The sequence below is a fragment of the Sinocyclocheilus anshuiensis genome, unplaced genomic scaffold (genome assembly GCF_001515605.1).
Source record: "Sinocyclocheilus anshuiensis isolate Anshui unplaced genomic scaffold, SAMN03320099.WGS_v1.1 scaffold117, whole genome shotgun sequence".
NCBI classification, from domain to species: Eukaryota; Metazoa; Chordata; class Actinopteri; order Cypriniformes; family Cyprinidae; genus Sinocyclocheilus; species Sinocyclocheilus anshuiensis.
In genome coordinates, this window is record NW_015536624.1 from 266,071 (window position 1) to 277,259 (window position 11,189).

Consider the following 11,189-nt stretch of genomic DNA (forward strand, 5'->3'; position numbering starts at 1 on the left):
GTGTGTATATATATATATATATATATATATAGCTGTCAAAAATGGAAATAAATTAATTAATTAAATAATTAAACAGTTTAATAATAAAATAATATTAATAAAATATAAATAATAAAAATTTAAATAAATAAATAATAACAAATAATTTAAAAATAAAAATATATTAAAAAAATAAATATAAATATACTTCATAAAGGGAGATAAAGAGTAAATGTCATACTAATATTATTCAAATTTTTAATTCAATATCAACATCTTTGCATCTTTGCCTAACACCACACTCACTTTAACTGTGGTAAAATCTTTGCTTTTGCTCACCACAGAGCGACAGCGAGCTGATAATGAGCGTGTGAATCTGTTCGCGGTTCTGTCCGCTTTCAACCGTTTGATGAAACTCAACACAACCTGTAACATGAGCATCGTGAAGCAACTGTTAACCGTCTCTTCTCCAGACCTGAGGCCTCATTATTCAGCCTGCGATGGCCTTCTCTTCAGGATTATACTGTCACTTCTGTCTGCGAGAGAGCTGTCGGCAGGACGGCACCAGTCGAAGCGCTCCAGGGTCACGTGGCCGGGTAGCGCTTTTCAGTGCCACCTGGTTAAATGACCATGGGAAAGGTCAAACACTCTTAGCCCGGATGAGCCACTGTCAAACACACACTCTTAGACTCTGACATTTAACTATAACCCTCTTCTGCCCCCCTCCTATTCAAACCTTCATTGAGTCAGTCCCACACACACACACACACCCTCCCCATCTTCCAAATCCAATGGCACACCAATGTCAGGAGAAGACAGCGGGCCGACAGCTGCTGTGAGCATTAGCATGATCTGGTCTGATATGATAAATGACCAGTGTGATGCTTGTGTTTTGTTACAAACAATGAAAAAATAAGTGAAAGAGATTAAAAACTTGCTCTAGTCCCCTATTAACCGTTCTGAAAACAGAATTAGGGATGAACTGATACTGAATTTTTGGATCATTTAAATTTAAATTTAAAATTTTTACTCTAGGACATAAATAATTCTTTACTGTTTGTTCTATGAACATGAATGAAACCTCAGATTCTTAAGGAGAGGTGTGTGTAAAATCTCCTAAGCAATAGGATGTACCTGGCAGACGATAAAAATCCCTTAGATTTAGACTGAAGGAGGGACTCGAGCTTCATCTAGAGAACAGAACATCTTCATAGAGATTCTTTACATCTGGACTAGTAAGAAAGAACCCAGAACACCCTAGAAATGCCCTGGCAACAAACTAGAAAACCCTAGCAACTGCATAGCAACCACCCACTACACACTAGCATCATGCTTGTGAGTTTTACACAGGCACTGGCATGTAAAAAATACTATCTGAATAAAAAAAACCTTTGATATTATCAGATTGCAAAATCATAATTTAGAAAACAAACAAATAAACAAACTATGTAGGAAGATATGGTCAAAGATATAGCATCCCCACACAGAATGCATGAAAAAAATGGTAAAATTTAAATTAATTAATTAATTAAATAAATAAATTTAAAAATGTAAATAATAAAATAATATTAATAACAATTTAAATAATAACATTAAAATAAATAAATACATACATAACAAACCATGTCAAAAATTAAAAAAAATATATAAAAATAACAAATATAAATAGATGGAGATAAAGATAATATTTACTAAATATAATAAACTATAAAAAATAATAATTATAATGAAATAAAACATACAAAACATAATTTTTTATATTGTTTCATTTTGTATTTGTGCCATTTGAATGTTTGTTTGTTTGTTTATTTATTAAGAAATTAATACTTTTATTCACCACGGATGCATTAAAATGATCAAAAGTGACAGTAAAGACTTCAAAAAAAAAAAAGTGATGTGACATGTGGCCAAGTATGGTGACCCATACTCGGAATTAGTGCTCTGCATTTAACCCATCCCAAGTGCACACACACAGCAGTGAACACACACACACACCGTGAACACACACCCGGAGCAGTGGGCAGCCATTTATGCTGCGGCGCCCGGGGAGCAGTTGGGGGTTCGGTGCCTTGCTCAAGGGCACCTCAGTCGTGGTATTGAAGGTGGGAGAGAGTGCTGTACATTCACTCCCCCCACCTACAATCCCTGCCGGTACTAGACTCGAACCCACAACCTTTAGGTTATGAGTCCGACTCTCTAACCATTAGGCCACGACTTCCCCAGTCCCAAAGATATTTATAATGTTACAAAAGATTTCTATTTCAAATAAATGCTGTTCTTTTGAACTAACTAAATAGATGAAGGAAGTGAATAGTAAAAAATAAAAGTTTAAGAAGGCAATGCTTAAAAGATGACAGGTAAAACACAGCCTAAAATCATTTTACACATCAAATCGAGAAACACCTTCGAGACTAATTAAAACAGACAACATCATGGATGATCAGACAGAATAAACTGAGTTATTTAGTCTATAATCATCTCAGAAACAAAACACACTCTCTCTGTCCTCTCCAAAACCCACTCAGGGATGCAGCGGCAAGTGTCCCGTTTCTGTTTTATTAAACAAGAAGAAGGTAAGATCTCCAGATAAAACTAGATTTTTATGCTTTCCTCATCTCTCGCTCTCCTTTTAAACAGGCCAGCGGACAAAAGCTCCAGTGAAGCTCTCTAATCGACACCTCTCATGGCTGACTGCATGGAGACTAACTTTTCCAGTCTGTCCGTTCCACCGGCCCTCTCCCTCTCGATGTTTCATTATATCCATTGTTGTGGGTCGGAGCGCTTGGACTCTCACTGTACTTCGCTTTTGTGGGGCTGATCATATTCCAACTATTTTGGATTGTGCCTAACAGATCAAGACAATGGAGGGCAGCGAGTTTTCCCAGACAGGCTCGGACGGCCAGATTGTGTTCACAGCAACAAGAGCTTCTCCCACCGAACATTGCGAAGAGATACGCCAGTGCATGTGTGCAGCGTGTTTTTGATATCGATCCAACCGCTGAGTGAGAGGAGTGTGGAGGAAATGCTTTTTCAGAGATTAAACGAAGAAAAAAATCTCCTAACTTTGTCTAAAACGCTTTCACAAACGTTCCTCTGTGCTTGAACGCCCAAAATGGCATTTGCAACACATTTCACTTCTGCCTATGGGATATTTTGTTATTTTTCAGCATCATTACTCCAGTCTTCAGTGTCACATGATCCTTCAGAAATCATTCTAATATGCTGATTTGCTGCTCAAGAAACATTTTCGGATTATTGTTAATGTTGAAAACAGTTAGGGATAATAGGGTTAAAATAATACCAATTATTTAATACCAATTTAATTTAATAACAATTTAAATGCATTAAATTGATCCAATGTGACAGCTTATAATGTAAAAAAAAAAATCTAATTATTGAAAGATTTTTTTTATTAAAAATGCTGTTCTTTTGAACTTTCTATTAATCTAAGAATCCTGAAAAAAAATGTTTCCACAAAATATTAAGAGGCAAAAACTGTTACAACATTGATAATAATAAGAGTAAGAATATTATTATTAATACCATTATTAATTTTTCAGCACCAATAATAATTTATCATAATTGAGCACAAAATCAGCATATTAGAATGATTTCTTAAGGATCATATGACAGTGAAGACTGCAAAACTGCATTTATTTGATCAAAATACAGTAAAAAAAAAACTGTATATTGTAAAATATATTTTAATATTAATACTACTGCTAATAATACTATTAATAATAACAATAATTATTGACCATAATTGGTTGATTCCTGAAGGGTCATGTGACAATGAAAACTGGAGTAATAATGATAAAAATTCAGTTTTAAACCACAGGAACAAATTACATTTTTACTCATATAATTTTTATGATAGATAGATAGATAGTAAAAGACATATGGACAGTAAAAGCAGCAACATTTAAAATAAATATAAAGTAAATGTTATAAAATGTATATACATATTATATATTATATTTATATACATATATATATTTATTCTACATTTATTTTAAATATTACTATTTTACATTTATTTTAAATATGACTGTTTTTACTATATTTTTTATCAAATAAATGTAGCCTTGGTGAGCTTTTATTGGTGGTTAATTTTTCCAAACATTTTGAGTATAAATAGGAATAAGGATTTCATGTTGTCTTTAAACTTTGATCAGTGCCTTATAAAGTCTATCCAGCAGGCCAACAGGTGCACGAGTGTTTGTGAGTGTGTGCACCGCTGAATCCACACGTGCATTTACATATTTGAAAAAAAGAGGCCACATGCACCCGGTGTCACATTGAGATGTGTGCGGAGACAATAGGCCCAGCAGGTCACCGTGGAAACAAGCTTGAGAGGGTGGGGGGGGGCAGCAGCTGTTGCATCAGATTAGTTAAGATTCCGAGACCCTCCCCCTTTACCAGCAGCACCTTCACACCATTCCCTCCTTCCTACCTTCACACTTCATATAAGAGTGATTCTGTAGAGAGGAGCTACTTGAAGTGTCTTCCAAGCATGTTTCAACTAAACATTACCTCGCGTCTTGATCGAATCGTGGTCTTGATAAACCCTCAAATGGATATTTGTGTTTTAAAGTCAAAATGGACATTACAACATGAAAAACTTTCATAGAATATTTTTTACAAAACTTCAACGCAATAGGTGAATGAGTTAAAGGCAATATGAAAGAAAACTGTGTCTGTTTACAAAAGTCTAGCATTCAAAATTCGGGGATCAGTAAGATTTTTAAATGTTTTTGAAACATTAAAAGTCTCTTATGCACACCAGGGCTGTATTTATTTGATAAAAAAATGCAGTTAAAAGAATAATTTACTGTAATTTTATTGTAAATGTTTTAGTTAGCTGTATTTTTTTTAGCTATATTTAGTTATTTTTACCTAATCAAAATAACTTAACTGCAGTTTGATTGAGATTAATTGGAATGCACAATGAAAAAACACGATTTTTGAAAATTTTTAAAAACAGTTATCTGTTTTTGCAAATGAACTCTTCATATATATATATATATATATATATATATATATATATACTAAATTTAATAAACTATATAAAAATAATAATAAAAAATTGTTCCATTCTGTATTTGTACTGTTTGAAAGTTTGGGGTCAGTAAAGTTTGTTTTTTTTGTTTTGTAACAATAATAAGAAATGTGTCTTGATCAGCAAATCAGCATATTAGAATGATTTCTGAAGGATCATGTGACACTGAAGACTGGAGTAATGATGCTGAAAATTCAGCTTTTCATCACAGAAATAAACTGCATTTTAAAATATATTCAAATAGAAAACAGCTATTTAAAATTGTAATAATAATTCACAATTTTACTGTTTTTACTGCATTTTTTTATTTAAAAAAATCATCAATAAACATTTTACAGGAAACGGTCCTGACCAGTGGTTTTGTGTCTATTTATGGTCCTTTTTAATTGTTGTTCTAATAGTTCTGGTTAGTTTAGAACAAATTAATAGGATGGCCACATCTAAAACTTCCCTTTGTACTGCGCGTCTTAATCTTTCTCCTCTTTTTCAAGGCCGTCCCCTTCTCTCGTGCCCTCAACCCACAGGAGGTGACACGGCCTCCCTCACTCATCTCATACGCTCTTCTCTTTCTTTAGTCCCTGTTGTCTACTATTCAACTCAGCAAGCCGCTCTCTCATGAAAGAAAAAGCAGCTAAATAAGGACTCCATCTCCAACTGGGACACCAATTCTTTACCGCCGACACCGAATATGACAGTAACAAATGGAACAAGTGGAGACCGACGGAGAATAAAGGAGATATCACGTGTGCATCAAAACACACAGACAAATTTACGTGACCTTTTCGTAATTGAAAATGTCAAATAACACACCAACATCAAGAGCACATTGTTGGGTGACACTACGGGGGACAAACAGTATTTTTCTGGTTCTTTTAAAAGTTGTATTATGTAGAACATTTATATAAACTAAGATGCCACTGATGTCACAACTCTTTAACACAGCTCATTAACATATGACCGCCCATATTTAAATAAGACCTATTCGGTATTCAGAAGCTAGACTGGACCTGGCCTTTTCACCAAAGTTATGACTGTCATATGTAAGTTTAAAAGGTACAGTAGCAAAAACGGACTTTTTAAATCTAAGGATCAGAGAGAGGCACGTTTTACGAGAAAATACATGTTTTTTACGTCAAAATTTCAATGTGTTACTTGCATGTGAATTCAACTTCAACTTCAACTTTATTTATTTATATAGCACATTTAATAGCAACTAAGTTGCCCAAAGTGCTTCACAATTGTGAAAATTGTTTGTGAAATTTACTAGCAATTTCTGAGTTGCCTTCTCAGTGTGGTAATGAAAACTAAAAGAAATTATGAAAAAAATGACACACTGGTGTAGAATACGGCCCTTGAACTCACCTTTCCAAACTGATCGAAATACTGTTTCACATCTTCGATGGTGGTGTTGACAGACAGTCCTCCAACAAAGATCTTCTTTGTTCTTGTTACCAGCTGAAAACACCAGAACAAAAGACAAATAATGAGACAATTAAATAATCACGCAACTACAGGATTCTGTAGGACTTTCAACAAGAAAACTAGCATGCCATTTGAATACATATTTTCATACTTTTAAAGGTAAGGTATGCAAAAGTCAACTATTTTGTTGAAAAAAAGAGTGTGTTCATTACATAAATAGGAGTTATGTATGACCAGTGTTGGGCAAGTTACTCTGAAAATGTAATCAAATTACTGATTACTGATTACTCCTTTCAAAGGCAATGACGTTACTGTTCTGATTACTTTATTTCAAAAGTAATTAGTAATTAGTTACGTTACGTTACTTTTTTTCTCCATGAAATGTATGAAATCCTAGCATACAAGCTCCCGATAAATATTTGTTATTAAAGCATCAACATTCACAGAACACTGTTATTTTTAACTAAAGCAAGCGGCTGCTGCGTGCATGGTTTGGCATGGCAGAATGCCAGCAAAGAGCGCTGCATTTATAATCTCTAAGACATCTCAGTTCATCGCAATCTCACAAATCTCTGTTATAACACAATAAATATATGCATAATGAATCTTTCATAATGTCTACAATTCGTGTGTTACAATGAGAGGATTCGTGAGCATGCAAATTTCAGCACTGCATTGCTCAACGCTGCAAACACGTGTTATAGCCTAAATAGAAACTCTGTATACGTTTGCACCTGTTAATTGTTACATTTATTTGTTTTAGATATTTTATGTTTAGATATTTCTATTTTGCGGGAGTCCCGTGAATCATTTTATTCTCCCGCATCCCGCACACACACGAGTGTCTACCCGCTCGCACCAGCACTCGCCCATCTTGTCCCGTGCTATACACTCTGTTTCGTCGGGTCTCTAATCCACTGGCACTGGACTGGACAGTGCGTGTGCTACATCCTTTTTACAATCTCTAGATTATAAAACACTGCATTCTGTCAGCAATGTAAGGCGGCAGTAACGTATAGAGACCTCTTGTAACTATACTCTAATTACTATTTTGAAAATGATAACGCGTTAAATGACTCCGTTACTAACAAAGTAATCAAATTACAGTAACGCGTTACTAAGTAATGCCCAACACTGTGTATGACTCTGTTCCAAAACCTAGTGAGCTACTTTACTGTCTACACAGTTGCCTTCTAAGGGAGCATATTAGCTAAAAATGCAAACCCAGAAATGGAAACGAAAGGACTCTGATTTGGGACGTTCCACATAGGGAGAAGCTCTGTCAATTTATTTACAATGAACACTTTTCCTTTGACTCACAGGGGGAACTTTATTTCAAGCTAACAAAGCAACAATGCACTAACATGCATAGTTTTGGTGTTTCTTGCCTTTATTTCTATAGGACAGTTGGGTGTAGACAGGAAAACAGACAGACAGAAAATAATTTTAATTTAGCTATCTTTCGTATGCTACTTTGGATGAAAATTCACTGAGCTGATCGCAATGTAACGTATAGAGACCTCGGCTTGTAACTATACTCTAATTACCATTTTGAAAATTATAACGCGTTAGATTACTCCGTTACTAAAAAAAGTAATCAAATTACAGTAACGCGTTACTAAGTAATGCCCAACACTGTGTATGACTCTGTTCCAAAACCTAGTGAGCTACTTTACTGTCTACACAGTTGCCTTCTAAGGGAGCATATTAGCTAAAAATGCAAACCCAGAAATGGAAACGAAAGGACTCTGATTTGGGACGTTCCACATAGGGAGAAGCTCTGTCAATTTATTTACAATGAACACTTTTCCTTTGACTCACAGGGGGAACTTTATTTCAAGCTAACAAAGCAACAATGCACTAACATGCATAGTTTTGGTGTTTCTTGCCTTTATTTCTATAGGACAGTTGGGTGTAGACAGGAAAACAGACAGACAGAAAATAATTTTAATTTAGCTATCTTTCGTATGCTACTTTGGATGAAAATTCACTGAGCTGATCGCAATGCATTCTGACTTTATCTGATCCTTGAAGGGTATTTGCTACTTTTTCAAAGAAATGTATACTTTCATTTAGCAAGGACACATAAAATGTATACAAATTCTGTTCTTTTGAGCATTCTATTCATTAGAAAATGCTGAAAAAAAAGGTTTCCACAAAACATTAAGCATTAAGTTAACTGTTTTCAACATTGACAATAGTAAGAAATGTTTCTTGAGCAGGTAATAAGCATATTAGAATGATTTCTGAAGGATCATGTGACACTGAAGACTGGAGTAATGATGCAGAACATTCAGCTTTGATCAAAGGAATAAATTACATTTTACTATATATTATACAATAGAAAACAGTTGCTTTAAATTGCAACAATTTTTCACAATATTACTGTTTTTACTGTATTTTTGATCAAATAAATGCAGGCTGGGTGAGCATAAGAAACTTTTTTGAAAATCATTTAAAAATCTTACCGACCACAAACTTTTAAATAGTACTGTATGCAACAATGATCAAAAAGAATTGTTATAAACTAGGGCTGCCAGTTTAACGTGTTAACTTAATTAATTAGATAACTTAAACTTAATTAGTAACTTCAAAAATAACGCAATTAAAATATTTTAACGCAGTTAACGCACTGGCCCCGCCCCCAGACCTGTACGTCATCTTACATTTCACACAGTTGACAAATATGATGCAGGATAACAACTCCATAAATGCAGTTATACCCTAAAATTTAAGATATGGGTGGGGGGGGATGCCCCTGTATGTCTCATATCTCTCACTTCTTTTTGTCTCATATTTATATGATAAGCGATATCACACGAGTGCCGCTTTTGTCCTGATTTGCACGAGTGCAGATGTGATTTGATACAACAGTTCAGTAAATAAGAAGTTAATACTGTGTTATATTCTAAACACAATATTGTGTGTTTTGTTCAATTTTGACGATGAAAATATTACCTATAAAGCCACAGCAGAACTGTTGCGCGTCTCCGAGCAACACAGCGGTGTTTAGCGATGAACAAAAAATACTGAGATGTTTCTCAAATTATCTTCTTTTATGTTCCATACTTTATGTTAGGCCGTTGTAGCCTAAACATTTAACACAATAATAGCTTTAAAGGATTTTTGGGGGGTATTTTCGCTTTTCGCATCACCCTGTAATTAATTAGATTACAAATTTTAATCGACTGACAGCCCTATTATAAACATTTTAGAGGTAATGTTTGTGACCAGTGCAACTTATTGTTTTTACTTATTGTTCTAAAGGTTTTGAAGCGACTTCTATGCAATATAGTCACAAAGAAGGATCTTCGGAATTCTGCTGTCACATCGAGAAAACACAGATGATGCTTTAAAACGCTCACTAGGTTTCAGAAAAGAACCTGCGTGATGTTAACCTGAACGGAGACTTAGCACTCACCTTTGGCTGAGCTCTACGTGGGAAGGCCACCTTAGGGTCAATCTGAGAGAGAACGAGAGAGAGAGATTTGTTTAGCATGTGAATAAAGCTTCTTTGAATCCTGAGAGGGAATAATGACTGAGCAGAAATGTATTTATGGAATCTGAGAGACAAAGATAGTATTTTATAAATATTCTCAAAATCCACTCACAGCTATTTCACAAACAGGCCAGTCAGTGTTTCCCAAAGATTTACTGATGTTAGAACTTCTAACATGCATAATGTAATCATTATAGGAAAAAATAAGCAGTTAGTCAGGACCTTAATCTGTAGAAAATGACTGATCTAGCAGATTGGTTTAATCTCAGTCAATGTTTTCTTTAAGCAATCCTTACCATGAAAATGTAAGTTACTATATTTGCTTTATATCCAATTTAATTTCTTTATTGATTAACGCCATAAAACATCACTTAATGCAGCTGATATTTCAACAAAATGTTGTACACAAAAAAAGGAAAGTCTTGCAGAATCTGGTAGGAAATGAAAAGTCCAACAGACAAATCCTCTGAAATATTTCAAGAGGAATTATATCAAATTCCCACCACGTTTCAGGCCAGTGTGGAATCATCTGACCACTGCAAGTCATGTGAGAAAGATACAAGAAAAACTGAAAGAAAACTTTATGATTTATGCTTAAAGCTTTAATTTGTGCATTTTTAAAAATATTTTTTTTTTTTTTTTTTCAAATAAATGTATTAAAATAATATTTGTATTAGTTTTTAAACAGGTTTTATGACTTTTTGAGACCAAGTAAAGAAAATTTAAGGAGTACATTGCAGGGAGCAAAATATGTCAATGTTCTCTAAATGTAAATATCTAGGGAGCACACAATGAGTTGTATTAGCAACACTTCAAACAGTCTCCATTACTTTTTCATTCCTTTCACAAAAGATGTGTACGAACTTCATATGTTCAGTTTGCCTCTCAAGTAAACGTTTCTTAATTTAAGGGTGTTTCGATATTTGTATTTAAAAACAAGGCAAAAACACTGAGGAAGATAATTTTTTTTTTTTTGCAACATTTAATGCCACGACTTTATAAATTTAAGACTTTCTGTTCTGTTTTAAAACCTTTTAAGGCCTTATTTTGTGAAATGGTGAATGGTGAAGACCTGCAGAAACACTGTTTGTTAACACCAGTTCAACTCTGCGGACCGGATACGGGTCCAAAATCGCGTTAAAAATGTTTATGCTTCATTTACATAGCCTTCCTTATATGGTATCAGCCCATATATGGGTTCATTTGAAAGCTTGGAGTGTCTTCTTTACA

General features: G+C 34.3%; 1 protein-coding gene across 1 annotated transcript in view; it reads right to left on the minus strand.

The window, feature by feature from the left end:
• The window catches only part of LOC107704040 (RNA-binding protein Musashi homolog 1), a 40,939-nt gene that overhangs the window by 12,165 nt on the left and 17,585 nt on the right, over positions 1-11,189 (minus strand). The window contains exons 5-6 of the mRNA XM_016506877.1: positions 9,882-9,923; positions 6,401-6,493 (exon numbers count right to left, since the gene is read on the minus strand). Coding sequence (XP_016362363.1) covers positions 6,401-6,493; positions 9,882-9,923 — 135 coding nt within the window. The remainder of the gene's footprint in view (positions 1-6,400; positions 6,494-9,881; positions 9,924-11,189) is intronic.